The 17,443-nt window shown below is 34.9% G+C and overlaps 2 protein-coding genes across 5 annotated transcripts; one reads left to right on the top strand and one right to left on the bottom strand.

Moving 5' to 3' along the window:
- Positions 1-735: 735 nt before the first annotated feature.
- On the top strand, positions 736-7,940 carry LOC107474651 (protein DETOXIFICATION 42). Of its 2 annotated transcripts, none has more exons than XM_016094286.3 (13): positions 736-1,067; positions 1,734-1,855; positions 2,157-2,366; positions 2,479-2,657; positions 3,096-3,231; positions 3,592-3,688; positions 3,855-3,955; positions 4,591-4,754; positions 5,321-5,392; positions 5,682-5,798; positions 5,923-6,018; positions 6,956-7,077; positions 7,632-7,940. In XM_016094286.3, the coding sequence occupies exons 1-13, from the start codon at positions 1,036-1,038 to the stop codon at positions 7,690-7,692; spliced, it is 1,509 nt and encodes a 502-aa protein (XP_015949772.1). In that variant the 5' UTR covers positions 736-1,035; the 3' UTR covers positions 7,693-7,940. The 2 variants fall into 2 exon arrangements, with proteins under 2 accessions (XP_015949772.1, XP_015949771.1); XM_016094285.3 differs by having other exon boundaries at positions 2,157-2,362; positions 2,475-2,657; positions 7,632-7,936.
- Positions 7,941-12,652: 4,712 nt separating this feature from the next.
- LOC107474652 (30S ribosomal protein S1, chloroplastic) lies at positions 12,653-17,443 on the bottom strand. 3 transcript variants are annotated; one of them, XM_016094287.3, is made up of 8 exons: positions 17,091-17,443; positions 15,552-15,936; positions 14,581-14,856; positions 14,343-14,423; positions 13,726-14,007; positions 13,518-13,628; positions 13,230-13,316; positions 12,653-13,048 (listed from the first exon to the last, which is right to left on the bottom strand). In XM_016094287.3, exons 2-8 carry the CDS (start codon positions 15,840-15,842, stop codon positions 12,941-12,943), a joined length of 1,236 nt encoding a protein of 411 aa, XP_015949773.1. In that variant the 5' UTR covers positions 15,843-15,936; positions 17,091-17,443; the 3' UTR covers positions 12,653-12,940. The 3 variants fall into 3 exon arrangements, with proteins under 3 accessions (XP_015949773.1, XP_015949774.1, XP_015949775.1); XM_016094288.3 differs by having other exon boundaries at positions 15,552-15,880; XM_016094289.3 differs by having other exon boundaries at positions 15,552-15,875.

The raw sequence follows: 17,443 nt of genomic DNA, 5'->3' as shown, positions 1-17,443 counted from the left end.
GGAACTACTCCTTATTGGCTCATCACCTATAAATACACTAACACTCTAAGATATACTTAAGTTCCAATACACTATAAACCTGCTAAGACCCTTGCTGACTTAGGCATTAGAGTGTCTTGCAGGTACCACCCTCCGTCTCCTCTCAACAACTCGGACGCCGGCTGTACCACCCAGGCTAAGTCGGAAATCACCTCTCCAAAGAGTTTGGAACTCATGTTCAAGCCCAAATTCGATCCAGTTTCAGGTAACCCTTGGAATAGTAACGAAATTGAAAAATAATGAAAAAAGAGGATAAGAAAAAGAAGGAAGAAGACGACGTAGCATCGGGGGTGAAGAAAAATGTCTGTGCGTGAATTTAAAAGAAGAAGAAGAAGAAGCGAGTGAATCTAAAAGACTTGGTTGAACTTAGTTGGTTAAATTACTTGAATGTAGAATTTTATTGATATTTTATATCATTAATTATTTACAAAAATTATTGAGTGATAGAATGACAAAATTAATTAATTTATAATCTTTGAATAATTAATTTAATTGATAAAAATTTTCAAAAGAAGAATTTAAAGAATTGTCCATGTTGTGATAAACTAATTTTACCACTAACCCACTTCAAAACTGTACCATATAATTTACCTGCACCGTCCCTACAAAAAGCTGTACAGTACCGGAACTATTTAAGACTTTTCTATTGTACTAAAAGCAAAAGAATACAATCATATTTTATTATTGACCAAACTATATACAACCCGGGATTCTACAACTAAGGGAGGCTTTTTGGTAGCTTTTACTTCATCTGCCATCAACTTTCATATTCCATCTATTTGAATATTTTAAGTTTTGCTTAGTTCCTTGAAGGATCCTTCGGATTCAAACTCTAACGGGTGGTGATTGTCCATTCAAATTCTTCACGTTCTTGAAAATTTCGCCATAGAAGTGTGTAACCCAAGTTTGGTTACTTAGTATATTTATATGTCACATATACGACTTCCATTTTCTATATGTGCTGAAAGCTGAAACTGTTGGACGACGGAAGGAAAGATGAGCTTTCATATGTTATTTTCTGGCATAAGGTATTTCTATTTGTGTTTTGCTAGGTGACGAAATATTAAAATTGCAATAGTATTCTCTTTGATTTACATATATATTATTTTTGGAATAGTTATCATGATTAATGTTTATTATAGACCCAAGAAAAAAGGATTGTGAGAAATACTGTTGAACTGTGTTTCTTGACTTTAGGAGTTTTAGTTTCTTAAATTAGGTGTAATTTGGATGAAACTATTAAGATATTTTCACACACAATATATAAATATATATAATCAGCCGAATATCCAGTTAAAAAGGTGGATGGGATGGAAGATACACAGAGCCAAAGATAGGAGAAGATTCAAGAAGACCATACATGAGGCAGTCAATAAAAAATATCCGAGTGTCATCAGAGTATGAGATAAAATATGTTATTGGATTATTATACTAAAAGAATTGAATTGATGACTTAAGTGATGGTCAAAAACAATAAATTTTGGCATTTATCTTAGATTTATGTGTAGACATTCTCACTTTAGACATGATACATGGTGTGACTCAATGGTTTAGTCGACTTCACTTAGTGAAATAAGATTTTGTTGTTGTCGTATATATCCAATTGTGTATTGCATGGAAAAAGGTTGAATTTGATTAGATGACTGTGTGAACTTGCATCAAAACTAAACACTTTGTGTTATTAATGGTTACAGGAACGCCTTTAGGAAGGATGAACTAGGCCTGGAAATAATGCATATATCACTGCCTACCACTCTTGCTTTGGCTGCAGATCCTATTGCTTCTCTGATTGATACTGCATTCATCGGACACATAGGTTTGCTTCACCTTTTTAATTCTATGTATTTATCTAGAAAGTTTGACTGACTGATACAACAAATCCTGCATGATTTATTCATAAGCTTATTAAGCTGTGTCCAAAGCTTAGTTATATAATTTCTAAGATTGAAAATGTTGTACCTCTATCCTTGTTTCTATAACCAAAGGAGTTTGTGTCTTTGTCTATGTCTATGTACCCATGTCTCGGATACAGAATCTAAATGTAACCTTAGGATTCTATTTAGAAAATGTTTGATGTTACTCCTCTAACATTTTTCATTATTGCTATTGTTTTGTAGGCCCTGTGGAGCTTGCTGCAGTGGGGGTATCAATTGCAATTTTTAATCAAATCTCAAAAATAGCAATAATTCCTCTGGTCAGTGTTACAACCTCGTTGGTTGCCGAGGAAGATGCCGTCGATAAATTACAAAATCAACCATCAGAAACAGAAATGCTGATCCATACCTCTTCTGTGACCGAGGAAACAAAATTGGAAGTGGAACAAGTTGGTATTTATTTCATTTTTCAAAAGAATAAAAAGCCTGCTACACATTTTTAATTGAATCTGTATACTTCTCTGGATTAATTTATCATTATTGATTTTTCTTTTTTTCAAGATAGATCCTGAATGCAGTACATCATCAAGAAGTGTTAATAGAGTAGCTAAACTTGGCCATGACAAAAGCTATATTCCATCAGCTTCATCAGCAATAGTTATCGGTGCCATTCTCGGCGTCTTACAAGCTCTCTCTCTCATTTTTACAGCCAGACCAATCTTGAATTACATGGGAGTTGATTATGTGAGTCCTTTCTTGCAAGTTGCAACTGCCACAATAATCCTCTATGAAATTGATGATATTAACTTCAATTTTTCAGTATAAGACAAGATTAGCTAGACAAAAATGCTAAGTGCACGCCAAAAATCAGCACCATATATTTGCGTATAAATACATATGTTTTTTAACTTATTTTTAATGTATATTCTGTACCTGATTTGATAGCTGATTTTTTGTGTACACGTAGCATAGTTGTTAATATGGGCTGATTTAGTAGTTACTATGTTGCTTCATGTAATTCTGCTTCAATTGCTTCATAGTTTCTCTTACTTCAGAAATCATATTATAATTGTTTCGAATTTAGAGTTTTCTGGCTATGTTCCATCTTTGAAGACTTTTACAGTTCCTTTTAGCTACATTGATGTAATTTGTTAAATGACTGAGTGTTTTTTCTTCATGCAGAATTCTCCGATGTTGAAGCCGGCACAGCAATACTTGACTCTGAGGTCATTTGGTGCACCAGTTGTGATACTTTCTATGGCCATGCAAGGAGTTTTTCGAGGAATCAAAGATACGAAAACACCTTTATATGCTACAAGTACGCCATTGATCTCTATCAAGTATCAAGTTCTTATGATGATACTAGTCTAGAGTTCGGTTTTTGTTAAATTAATTTTCATCCTATTTAGTTCAATCATTTCCTTCAGTGTTTCAATTTTAAATTTTTTTCCCTCTTAATATCAAAATATTTTGCCCATTTTATGAATTAAAAGGTCACCTAAAACATTCATAGAGGAATGTTACTGGAGAATTCAATATTAGTTTTTTCTTCTGTAACTTCTAAAATCAGATTTAGATACAGTTTAGTGAATTAATGGAAATCAGTTAGACTCTACTTCTTTAAACAAAATGAATTGCACACTATGATCATTCAGTAATTTGTGAAGTTTGATTACAGTTGTGGGAGATGTAACAAATATCATTTTAGATCCATTGCTTATCTTCGTACTCCGGTTGGGAGTCAGCGGTGCAGCAATCGCACACATTATCTCCCAGTATGTTCATACGTTCATCTCCGGTATTCTTTCTGATGCTATAAGCATCTTTTGTTGATCACTCATCAAAGACTTCAATTTTTGTTTTTTTTTTTATTGTTTTACTTGAGAAAGTTATGTTTCTTTTCTGTTTCTCGTTTTATTAATTTGGCATGTGATTTGACAGGTACTTGATTTCCTTGGTGTTGTTGTGGAGTTTAATGAAGCAAGTTGATCTAATGCCTCCAAGTATCCAAGATTTTCAATTTGGGAAGATTCTAAAAAATGGTACTAATTTCTATCTACTTTTGCATTTTTCAGATTCTTGGTTTCACAATTAGGAATTCAGCAGACAAGTCTACAAATTTGTCGCACTTTTTCGGTCTAGAGAGGCTTCGAAAATATATACATAGACAAAATATAGTTCTTATCTGAACTTCAAAATCTATTAATGAATGAAACAGCTTGCATGTCATTGCCAACTGAAACACTTGCACATATGATCTAGAAACACTTTACAAAATACCAGTTACAATTTATCTTGGTAAAGTTCATGAATATATTTGGAGTGTATTAATGATCCTAGAGCCTATCCTTAATTCAGAAACATATTTTACAGTTCTAGTCTGAAAATTCAGCTGTGACATTTGTTTATTATGTGTGAAACTAAAATTTTGGTTGAAGTTGAATGATCTAAATACCTTGAAATTGAATGTTCTTTTTCTTCTGGAAGAAGAAAAAACTAACTCAGGTGAGTTTGCAAACTAAATGAGATATTGTTTCACCTGATATCACAATTAATTTGATGTCAAAACACATTCTTTGATTTTTAACTTCACATGGTCTTAAATCTGACCAATTACTAAATTGTCACTTCACATTTGTACAAATATCTAACGTTGTTTGTTTCATCTTTGTTGTAGGGTTTCTGCTATTGTTGAAAGTTACAGCAGTGACATTCTGTGTGACACTGTCAGCATCCCTTGCAGCAAGACAAGGATCAATAACCATGGCCGCCTTCCAAATCTGCTTACAGATTTGGATGGCGACCTCTTTGCTTGCTGATGGATTAGCTGTTTCTGCTCAAGTAAGAAACTATTCCTCTCAACATTTTTTTATTACATATTTTATGTGGATTAAGAGCCTATACATAAATACATGGTGACTGATTTTAGTGCACAAATAATATTTTTGGGCATATAAATAGGTACTCTTCATTGTTATGAGAGATAACATAATCACAATAGCATTTGATATTTATTCTTGAGTTATTATCATGAATTTTAACGGTGCCACACACAACCAAGTAAACGAAAACGTATATTATAGTTGCAAGGAACTAGCAAAGTAACTACATTCAGAAATTAGCATCTCTGAGAACTTCCACCATTAATTGCCAAGTCTTTGTTGTTTAAAGCATATGCAAATTACCAATATGAATTCATTTGGTGATTTTCTGTATGCTTCTTAGTTTCATTTTAATCAGAATTGTTCTTAGTTGCATGCAACATCTTGGGCTCTCTGCAATATTGTCATCATTCACTTTTCACTCTTCCCTCTTAATCATTCTATTTTCCAAAAAAGTATGTTGCTAGTTTGTTATACTACAATTAAGCCAATGCAAACCAATGGATGCCAGTTTTAACTTTTCAGGCTATTCTTGCAAGTGCATTTGCGCAAAGGGATTACCATAAAGTGATCACATCGGCTTCGCGTGTTCTTCAGGTATTTCAACTTGTCACTTACCTTTCATCTAAATTTTTTGTTAGTTATTCATTTGTTACTATTATGAAACCACTTCTCCCAAAAGTTTAAGCTGATAGGAGGAGACACATAAATGGTTATATCTTTGACACATCCACTCACGCAAGAGTCTCTTTTGGGTTTGCGTAGTACCATGTTATAAAACCACTTTTCCCAAAAGTTTAAGCTGATAGGAGGATGTGCATGAATGATTATATCTCGAACACGCTTACTTCAATAATTTTTGAAATCCTTTTTCTTTTTCATGCAGCTTGGGCTGATTCTGGGGCTGGTTCTCTCATTCCTTCTCTTTAGTCTGCTCCCTTTTGCTTCTAAGTTATTTACAAACGACGTCGCTGTTCTGCATCTTATTGGTATTGGTATTCCGGTGAGTTTTATTTCTGTTGCTTATAAAATAAGAGCACTCTCCCTTCTTAGTAATAAGTTGCTTACCTAACAAGAAAAGTTTATCTATCTTATTTATCTGTTTATTTTAATTTCTACTTCGCCAGTATGTTGCAGCCACTCAACCCCTCAATTCACTAGCATTTGTTTTTGACGGAGTAAACTACGGAGCTTCGGATTTCATATACTCTGCTTACTCAATGGTAAAGTCTAGAAATTTGGTTTTTAAGCATGAAGCAGATCATGTATGTTTGTCAAATTTACTTTTAGCATTAATGTTACAACCTTTTTGAGTTAGTTGCTAATTCCTCTACAAAAAGTTCATGAAATTCACTGTTCAAAGATTCAGAATCTATGATTTACAATCATTAAGTCCTTATAGTGGTGATATAACTTCTTACTAATGGCAATTGTTTCCTTGCCTTCTGAAACAAGAGGGTAAATTACATTCTCATGTATTATTGCATCATAAGTCTGTTATGTATATTGATAACACATGAAATAATTATGTATTTAACCGATGAGTAATGCTACATCCAAGTCTTTTTATGAACCAAATCCAACCAAGTTAAACAATAAGATTTGGAATAATGTTAGTCATAACTAACTTTTATTATGTTAGATTAATTTGGTTAGACTTGGTTAACAAAAAGACTTGGATGTGTAGTATTAATGCTAAGGTGACAAAAAAAAAAAAAAATTTAGTCATAACTTAACTACTAAATAAGATAGATTTTGACTATTTTTAGTTAATATTTTTGTTACCAAACATTTCTAAATGAATACAGCATGTAGTTGAAGTTTGGATAAAAATAGGCTTTTAGAACATGCATTAAATGTACTTTAGAATCACACAAGTATTTCTTAAGTTTTATGGTTCCAAAGTGTAGAAATGATGTAACAAGTTAATTATCTAGAGTTTAATTCAAACATGGTATTTTATATTCAAACAAAATTACAAAAATACTTATTTCATATGTTAGTATACGATTAAACTTATTGTAAAAAAATATATAAAAAAAGGATAATCTAATTTCGAAAGGGTATACAAATAATTGCCTTTCAATTTTTCCCACTTTAGAAATTGATTGTAAGGTTTATGCCCCTCTTATAGTTTACGCATTCGCTTATTTCTCCTAGATTTTGGTGGCATTGGTGAGCATATTTAGCTTATATATGTTATCCTCAAGCTATGGCTTTAGTGGTATCTGGATTGCTTTGTCTATTTACATGAGCCTCAGGACATTTGCTGGCTTTTGGAGGTAACTTCTTTTTCTATGCACTTAAAAGACTACCAGAATATTCTTCTTTCACTCCCATGCAACTCATATTTCATTCCAAATTAGAAGTAAACTGGGTCTATCTGGAAATTTTAATACCAAAGTCTTCTGTAAAATCGAAAAACCAAAAAAACTAATTTTGCTGAAAAGCTACTATTTTTCAACTAACAGAAGAAAAATATATATATAAACTGATTTTTCAAATCATAATTTTTTTTACCATTCATTTAAGGGAATACCATACTTTTTTACCCTTAAAACTTATCAAAGTTGAAATATTTCAATTTTACTTCCAATATTTCATAACTGATTTAATTTTAACGAATAAGTGTATAATAAAATCAATTTTGGGCAGCAAAAAGTATAATCTTTTGCTCCTTCAAATTTGTGAAAACTGATTTTTCTTTTGAAAGTAGTTTTTCTCACAAATTAAGCTGGAATAAATGCACAGGAAAGAAACCATAACAAATTAATGCATTATTATTTATTGCATTTGTTCGGTCGAAAGATGTATCATATTTTATTTTGAATTGCAGGATAGGTACTAGATCAGGACCTTGGCATTTCCTGAAGGAAAACTATGCACTACTGCAATAGTTCCAAGATATTTCTATCAGTATAAATTTATAGTTCAGTCTCTCACATGCACAGAGTATAGTACAATCCATATTGAAGAGAATAGAATACTCCCCATTCATGGAGTGATCCCATTTTGGTAGGACTTATCTTAATTTTGAAATGTATTCTTTACTTTTAATGTATGTATGTATGTATATTATGAAATTATTTTAATTTTCTAGTCGAAATTAAAAAAAAAATTCTTCCAAAAATATTCTTTCTTTTATTATGGTTTTCTTTTAGGTAACGACAAAATTCATAATTATAGTGTTCACAATAGCTGTTGTAATAATTTAAGAGTAAAAATAATAGAATAAAAAAAATAACAACAAAAGAACAAAAGTGTAATTTTGGAAGAACAAATTGTAATTTTAACCAAATAACTAAAATAAGATGAAATAAAACATTTGAAATAAAAACAGGACATTTTAAATGTTAGAATTAAATTAAGATTTAATCTAAATGTTTAAAAATTAAAACAGTACTTTAACAATAATAATATTATTAATAATAATAATACCAGAATCTAGAAGATTCTAATGAAAAACATCCAAATAGACTTTGTAACTAGTAGATTATATTAATTGTAATTCAGCATATATTTAACTTTGTACATACATGAGCACCAAAGTAAATGCATACGCACGAACATATAAGAAAGCAGCAACACCTAAGTTTTAATTCAAATAGAGAATGCATGTCTTGCAAGATTACAACTCTAAGCCAAAAGTAATAGAGTAATACCCCAAATAGGTCCCCAAGAAATTTGCCATCCGACAATTTTGTCCCCCACAAAATTTAACTAAGATTTTGACCCTGAGGTTCTCAGATATCCCCCAAATACGTCCCCAAAACCGTTTGATCCGGTTAAAGTGGTGACGTGTCAGGTCAATTATGACATGTCACCTTTAGGACATTTTGGTCCCCATCCACGGTGGACAAAACGACGTCGTATTGGAACCAGTGGCAAAACGACGTCGTTTCGGAGAGGACAAATTCGTCCCCACTTAGACAGAGGATGCAAACGGCGTCGTTTTCATGTTGGGGACCTATTTGTCTTATAATAGTATCTTAGGGGACCTATTTGACCTATAATTCGTGATGTTAAAAAAAGTTATATTTACTTCAACGCAAACCCCTTAAAAACACATTGACATTGGTCTGTTCATTTATCAAAATAGTAACAACCTGAGAACTCAAACATGTTAACCACACAAATATTTGGCTTCAATAGCAACACAAACCAAATCAAGTTAAAAGAAGGTTTAAACTAAGACAACATAACGTCTTTTTCCTCCAGCATAACAAAAGGTGGTAACATAACTAAGACAACAACTTTCACACTAATTCTTAGAAGCATTGTAAGGTCCCATATCGGTTGGGGAGGGGAACGAAGCATGCCTTATAAGGGTGTGGATACCTCTCCCTCGCATGACGCGTTTTGACGAGTGAGTGTGGGGGCCTTCGGCTAGCATCCCTATCGTCAAAAGCAAAACCGTGAGGCCTTGTGTGCCAAAGCGGACAATATCGTGCTAGCGAGTGGTTTGGGCTGTTACAGATGGTATCAGAGCCAGAGCCCGAATCAATGTGCCAGCGAGGGCGCTGGGCTCCCTTAGGGGGGTGGTTGTAAGGTCCCACATCGGTTGGGGAGGGGAATGAAGCATGCCTTATAAGGATGCGGATACCTTTTCCTAGCATGACGCGTTTTGACGAGTGAGTGTGGGGGGTTTCGACTAGCATCCCTATTGTCAAAGGTAAAATCGTGAGGCCTTGTGTGCCAAAGCGGACAATATCGTGCTAGCGGGTGGTCTGGGCTGTTACAAGCATCATTTCTTGAAAGACTGGTTCAACCCTCATATTGGAATGAATTTGAACAACTTAGATACTGTGCCACTTGTTGCACACGAGGGTTGAACCAGTCTTTCAAGAAATGATACTTCTAAGAATTAGTGTGAAAGTTGTTGTCTTAGTTATGTTACCACCTTTTGTTATGTTGGAGGAAGAAGACGTTATGTTATTTAGAATGGTTTCGTTTAGTTTGTGTTAAAGAAAATAAACCTTCTTTGACTTGATTTGGTTTGTGTTGCTATTGAAGCCAAATATTTGTGTAGTTAACATGTTTGAGTTCTCAGGTTTATGTTACCATTTTGATAAATGAACAGACTAATGTCAATGTGTTTTTAAAGTTTGCGTTGAAGTAAATATAGCTTCTTTTAACATCACAAATTATAGGTCAAATAGGTCCCCTAAGATACTATTATAAGACAAATAGGTCCCCAACATGAAAACGACGCCGTTTGCATTCTCTGTCTAAGTGGGGACGAATTTGTCCTCCCCGAAACGACGTCGTTTTGCCACTGGTTCCAATACGACGTCGTTTTGTCCACCGTGGATGGGGACCAAAATGTCCTAAAGGTGACATGTCACAATTGACCTGACACGTCACCACTTTAACCGGATCAAACGGTTTTGGGGACGTATTTGGGGGATATCTGAGAACCTCAGGGTCAAAATCTTAGTTAAATTTTGTGGGGGACAAAACTGTCGGATGGCAAATTTCTTGGGGACCTATTTGGAGTATTACTCAAAGTAATATATTCAGCAACACCAGATTCTGGCAATGAATCTAACATGGCCTTAAGATCTTCAACATTTTCATCAGGCCATTTTGAATGTGTGACCTTCACAATCTTCAAGCCATTCCAACAACACTTGTTGCGCCTTGAACGGAGATAGCACCCCCACTTCTTTCTGTCCATCAGCATCTCATAGAAAAATTGTTGTTTTTGTGAAGTAACGAATAAAGTTAGAGGCTCCAATCTCCACATAACATCTTATTTATGTTGATAAGTATTTGGTAATAAAACAGAAAATTGGGACACAACAAGTCAATGACACAATGAGTCCAAGCTAACCAATTCATAAAGGGAAAATAGTGAGCGTCACTATCCATACAACATCGTAATTGAACGTGTTTAATACTTGGAGGAGGTGATGAAAATTGCAATACGCCCAGGCTTTCTCTAATCTGCAAAATTCAGGGAATAAAAAGAAACGGCAGCTCGATGCACAAGTATCCCGCATTAAGTAGGAATTTGGGAAAAAGCCACATCCAAAGAATGTAATATATACAACTTAACTTGATAATTACATCCGAAATGAGCGTGGACTTCCTGTTGATTGGAAATTCTAGAAATTCTCCGATATACTTGCAAGATAATAAATTTGGAGCATCGATGTTTACCTCCTTCAAGTTAGAGCAATGTGATAACCTGAAGAACTTGAGGACCTGAAATATTAATCCTCTCATACTCAAACATAGAGCAATTATGCAACATCAAACTCTCAAGGAAAGGAATCCTATTAAAATGTTCAAGTAACCATTGTCTGGGCTCCCCAAATACCACAAGCTCAAGCTCAAGCACTCAAATTTGTGCAACTATATCTAAATTCAGCTTGAAAGGCACGTCCATATCCATATCAAGAGCACGATAATATAAGTTCTCAAGATTCGGAACATCAATATATACCTAATACCTCCTGTATTCCTTTAAGATCAGCTCCCTTCAGCTTTTGTAGACCACGCAAGCTTAGCGATTTCCCCCGATAGCTCCTAGAACCGGGTGTTATGCTTAGAGGGTGATCTACATTACAAAAGTCAAGAATTAAATGTTCAATCAGAGGACAATGTGAAATGAAATGCTCCATAACTCCTTCACCTCCAAAAAGTATGCGACTCAAAGACTGTTTTCATTGAGAAAAACTCAAGGGAATGGTCTTGGAATTCTGAATTGAGTCTGATTTCCCCACTGATTATACAAAATTCATTGCGACATCATTCACTAACAAAATCATTAACAAAACCACTAACAAAACCACTAATAAAACCACTTGTATGGCAATCCTATCTAACTTAGCGTCGGTACATAATGACTACCATTCTAACACACCAAAAGTAAAAATATATAAAATAAAAAAACTTATTCACTCATATTTTAAAAGAACAAGTTCGCACTAACCTCTTCATTGATAACATCAGCTATATGGGTTACTCCATACAAACGATAAAATCGGTCCGGATTATCCCCCATTGGCTAGATATTCTGCTCAAGCCTGGGTCATTTTCTCTAGGATTTATTGGAGCATAGATTTAAAATAGTGGTTCAAATGAGATTACTTCAAACTCTTTATATAGGGGAAATAGGGGGTAATTCGAAACAATTACTATGGGCACAAAATTCTGGAGTAGTTCGAATTATGCTCATTCGAATTAGTGTGTGTTAGTTTGTGTAATTCGAATCAGTATGATCCGAATTACTATGTATGTGTAAATCGAGTGGTTATAATTCAAACTATATAGAAAAGTGCTCTTAGTAGAACCTTGTAACGTTTTTATCTTTGATAGAATTGTGTAAAACCACCCTCTACTTGATTTATATGCATCATTTGTCCTTCTTTTTTCTTTTTCTGTGTCTTTCTAAAGGTATTAGTTAAAATTACTCATCCTAATGTCTAATTTTTCTATATTCTTTATACAAAAACAAAATATACTTTTAAAATCTTAAAATTTTTAATTTATTTCAAAAAAATTTCCGATAGAACAGCCTATATTGCTTTTTCCCTTTTTATTTTCAAATAAGATATATAATCATTGAGCACAGACCAGTAAATGATTGGTTTGGTCCATCTAACACATTCTAAACTCTAAAGGTATTAGTTCTTTTTTCTTTTTTTGGGGTGTCTTTCTAAAGGTATTAGTTAAAATTACTTATCCTAATGTCCAATTTTTCCATATTCTTTATACAAAATATACTTTTAAAAACTTGAAATTTTTAATTCTTCAACACATACTTTTCGCATTTAACAACTTAAAAAGTATTGTTAACCAAATCCAAAAAACTAATATTGTATTGCTCCTTTGTGTTCGTAACATGAAAGCTTTCATATAATCAGAAAATAAAAAGATTAATTGACTTTTCCTTTCTTGAAAATCAATATTTTAGTTCATCTGGCTAAATACACACTCAACAGAATTCAAATTTGTAGAAAAGGCGGGATTGTTGGCTCAAATTGGTGAATATTAAGTAATGTATTCTCTAAGCAGCAGGAAAAAATTAACTCATCCAAACAAAACAAAACAATAAGCTTATTGTTATACAGCAATATTGTTTAAGTTACAAGCAAAAATCTAGAGCTAGGTGCAAAATAGGACCCTCAAAATTCTGAATCATGAATGTTCTTCAGCTGAGGGTACCTCATTGAAATCCACACCCTCTGCAGGCAACTCTGAAGAAAGTGGTCCTAATATCCCTTCATTGCTAAGAGTTAATCCACTCTGCAATTCATATAATTTTTATATATTCATCATCAAATTGTGCAAGGATGCCATAAAGGGATCAAAGAAGATATTCAACTCAAAGATGAAATGTAATAACTGAAAGTAAGAATTCCTTTGACATGCAAATGCACATAGAATTTTGTACAAATAATGAAATAAATAATCAATAGCTAGATACCTCTGGCTGGAACCGAAGCATATCAGCACGAGCCATGGCTTCTGCTTGGGCTATTCTCTGTCTGAATGTCTGAGCCATCTCTTCCGCCTATAAGAACAGAATCAGAGTTAAATGTGATCATTCTCATCGAAAATTAAAAATGCTGATGGAAAGTGATGAGGTATATATGATTTATCAAGGTAAAGGAAAAAGGGGGGTTTCAGCTTCTTCAAGGATGTCAAAAAAGATGGTAGAAAAAACGACGAAGTTGAAATAAGCAAAACATGTGACATCCTTTCTGAGTTATACCTTCTCAAAGACAAGCTTTGGATTGCGAATCATATCACCAGGTGTGGGTTCCAACTTCTTTGTGGAAAGGCTTACTCGGCCTCTCTCCCGATCATGACTTAGTATCATCACCTAAACAAACAGGTGAGAATTTTCATCTACAAGACAACTGCAATTGTAAGCAAAATGTCCATGTAAATGTAACAAACTAACAATATCATAAGAATACCTTCAGAATATCACCAGGTTGAAGAACAGTTGCAATATCAGTTATACGATCGTGACTGATCTGACTGACGTGAAGGAGACCACTGATTCCACCAATGTCAACGAAGGCACCATATGGCTTTAGGCTTTGAACAGTGCCAGTTACTACGGATCCAATTCCCAGCTGTCCCTGGCTGTCAGCAGCGGCTTTACGGTGACTGAGGATAAGTCTGGACTGTTCCTCATCCACCTCCATGAACTTTAGAGGGAGTTCCTTCTCAAGTAGCTCTTCTCCAGATAATTTCTAACAAGAAAAGTAAACAGAAGGCTAAGCAATGAAATATGGAAATGAACATTTAAAGAAACTTCTTAGTTAAACATAATAATCTATGGGAACTCGAGGAATACAAGTGGGGTTACTAAACTTGAATTACTTTATTTCAACATTGACAACAATAGAGGGAGAATGCCTCATATTCTCATGCGAATTCCAGATTTTCAGTCTTTGGCATGAAGCATCCCAGTCTGATGATGGTTACAACAAAAAGCCTCAACTAAATGGCCTATATTGAGTATTGACTATTAGTGCGGTCAAAATCAGAGCAACGCTACTAACATCAAAGTAGGTCAAGAGCTAACCGTTGAAATCTGTGAGAATGGAACAAATCCCTTAAGGCCTTCCACCTCGGCCACCAATCCACCCTTGTTTCCATTGACAATCTGCAAGACGAAGTGTATGCAACCAGTTAATGTAAACATAGAGAAAATTAAACAAGTTAATGTAAACATAGAGAAAATTAAACAACTCACAACGGCAGAAACAATACTTGAACTAAACATTGACTAAAATTGAGTTTCTTGGTTTCACTTCACCCACCTTACCCTTGACAACTGCATCTTCTGCTTGAAGTTGCCTACAGCGTTCCCATGCAAGGTCGAACTCAATAGCCTTTAAACTCAAGATCAGGCCATCATCAACTTCATTTTCCCCAATTACTACAAACTCCTCTCTCAAGCCAGGAACTATGCCTGCTTCTTGCACATGCTTAATTCGGTGGATGCATGCCTCTTGCAGAGGCAAATATGCAGTAGACTTTGCAGTAACGTCAACATAAGCTCCACTTGCATCTACAGCAAATACCGTGCCCTTAATCTGAAAACAAAAACCCACCACCATTAACCAACTTATTTCCTCAAGGAACAAAACAACACAACACAGAACTCCTTTTCCACTAAATGAATCAAAGTATCAAACTATGTCAATGCCATTGTGTCCTATCATAAAACCTTACGTGAAAAACAGACCATCTTAATCAAACAATTGCAACAACAATAACAAAACCTTATCCCACTGGGTGGAATTGGATAGGATCAACTGTACCCTATCATATTATTCATATATCATGTTTACAGTTAGGTCCTTTACACCTTGTGTATGAATTTTTTGGTTGTCCTCTACCTACCTTTCGCCACTTGTCTATCTTCTATCCGATTCACACACCTAAGTAGATGCTCTGATCTTCTCTCGAACAAATGCAAACCACCTAGGACGAAATTCAACCTAAACTAAAACAACTATATTTGCAAAAGATGTTGGCTCTGGATCCAATTACCTGTTTTTGTTTTTCTTCATACACAACCAACCATCAATTTCCACAGACACATTAACTAAACATTCTCATTACTCATCAATACACACCATTTCAACAAACTCAATTCAAAGTCATCTTCCACCGAAACCACAAACTACATTTATCAAGTTCAAAACTTTATGCAACCAGTGACAGAACAAACTCCATTGCAGTTAAAAAAATTAAAGAAAAAAACCCCAAAGCGAAGCGAGCTGACCTTGGTGCCAACCTCAGAATCAAAATCATACTTTTCAAGAGCTTCAGTGAACTGATCAACGGTGAAGGAAACACCTTCCATGGGAGCAGTGCGGCACCTCTCATAGGCTTGCTCGAAGAGCTCTTTCAGCTTCACTCTCTCTCGGTTCTGCGCATTCGATAAGGCCACTGAACACACCACCGGAAGGAGCGTGCGGGTACGGCGGTTGTGGGTGGTGGTTGGTCTTGACGAAGACGTGGACGGCAGTGGAGACCATCTCAGGACGCTCAGCTGCTGAGCCAGAGACACCATGATTTCCTTCTTCACTACACTCTCTGGGATTTTCTATTCTAACCAAGGTTGCGAGAACCGGACCGGTCAATAAATCAGTAAGGTCACCGGTTCACTGGTTCGACCGAGGTTCGACCGGTTTAATTAAATATTAAATAAAATTATTAAAAATTCAATATATAATTTCAAATATATAAATTCAATACTTTCTAACTTAATAAAATTCAAAATTTCACAATTTCACATGATAAATTATCCATAATTTAATATTAGAAGTTCACAAACAACTTCAAACATCAAAGTTCATAACTAAAAACAATCAAAACGCACATAGTGACAAACACATAATGCTCTACTATCAAAAGAAACATTAACAAACAAGTTTTCAACTAAAGATGAAGAATTAGGCCAAATTTCACAAAATCCTATTATACAGATATGCATAGCTAGTGACTGACCTTCAATAAAATCACAAGTATGAATTCAACAAGAGTAAAGAAAAAATAAGTTTCCAACTTAACTAGAACCTATTCATAACCTACTAATCTTGTCATTGACACCAAGTATCCCAACCCCACCAACCACCGCCACCACACACAAACACGAAAAAAAGGGAAGGGAAAACACACCACACAGAGAACAACAAACAAAATGGGTGTTAGAGAACTTGGATTTTCTCGTTATATTGCTCTTTCTTATTGATCTTACTTCTTCATATCCCACTCGGAAGACTTTGCCTACAGGTACTGTCCTAATTTCTTTCGTTATCTATAAAATGTTCCTAAGTTCTTGTTTTGTTGCCATCCCCGTCCCCTCTTTCTTTCCTCGTACATAAACAGATCTAAAAATCTTCTATTATAGAAAAAGCTTGATAGTAAAGTTGCTTTTCTTTGTGTAACAGTAAGCTATGATAAAAGAAGGTTGCACATTCATAAGCTGATTCTTTAGAAAATTGAAATTACAGATATTTATCAGCAAGCAATTATAATTTTCATTCTTTTAAGTTTTCTCAAACACCCTTTTGATTGAAAAACTACATAAATCCAACAGAGTTACAGGGCAATCAGCTGAGTGTTCTAATTGCGGGAATTATGATTAACCTCTAGAGTTTCTAATAGCTTTTTAAAGCAGCTTTCTTTTGACATCATTAAGTGCATTTTTTCACTGAACCATAGCATAATGGTAATCCAGATTTTGTTTTTTCAATATTATTAACAACAGTACAAATTACAAAAAAAGCAAAAATTAATTCCAAGTAACGGTGCTTACCGGATCGAGGGAGGAAGGGGAGTGACGGCGATGACAGAGGAGTCGGAACTACCGGCAAAGACAGAGAGAGCTCGAACAGAGGAGACGACGACGGCGACAGAGCTTCCACACGACGGACAAAAGATTCCTACGAGGGCGACACAGCTTCCTAGGACGGCGACGGAGCTTCCACACGCGACATAGCTTCCTACGACGGCGGCAGAGTTTCCACACGCGACGCCTGTCCCCAGCGGAGAAGAGTTCGGCGATGCTAAGAAGAGGGACGGTGGCTGCGGGGCTGCGTTTGGGGACTAGGGTTCTTTCAATTTTCAGAGAGAAATGGAGGATTGGGACTGGGACTGGGGCTGGGTTTG

Source organism: Arachis duranensis, chromosome 2 (assembly GCF_000817695.3).
Source record: "Arachis duranensis cultivar V14167 chromosome 2, aradu.V14167.gnm2.J7QH, whole genome shotgun sequence".
Taxonomy (NCBI): Eukaryota; Viridiplantae; Streptophyta; class Magnoliopsida; order Fabales; family Fabaceae; genus Arachis; species Arachis duranensis.
The sequence above is the reverse complement of the archived record's forward strand: the minus strand, read 5'-3'. Positions and strand labels throughout refer to the sequence as shown.

Excerpts from the sequence above, each read along its gene's own strand:
- LOC107474651 (XM_016094286.3), top strand. The coding sequence starts at position 1,036 with ATGAGCTTTCATATGTTATTTTCTGGCATAAG. Across the intron at positions 3,232-3,591 it reads AACACCTTTATATGCTACAA|TTGTGGGAGATGTAACAAAT; the intron begins GTACGCCATTGA and ends GTTTGATTACAG. Across the intron at positions 5,799-5,922 it reads TTATTGGTATTGGTATTCCG|TATGTTGCAGCCACTCAACC; the intron begins GTGAGTTTTATT and ends CTACTTCGCCAG.
- LOC107474652 (XM_016094287.3), bottom strand. The coding sequence starts at position 15,842 with ATGGTGTCTCTGGCTCAGCAGCTGAGCGTCCTGAGATGGTCTCCACTG. Across the intron at positions 14,857-15,551 it reads ATTCTGAGGTTGGCACCAAG|ATTAAGGGCACGGTATTTGC; the intron begins GTCAGCTCGCTT and ends TTTTGTTTTCAG. Across the intron at positions 14,424-14,580 it reads ATGCAGTTGTCAAGGGTAAG|ATTGTCAATGGAAACAAGGG; the intron begins GTGGGTGAAGTG and ends TTCGTCTTGCAG.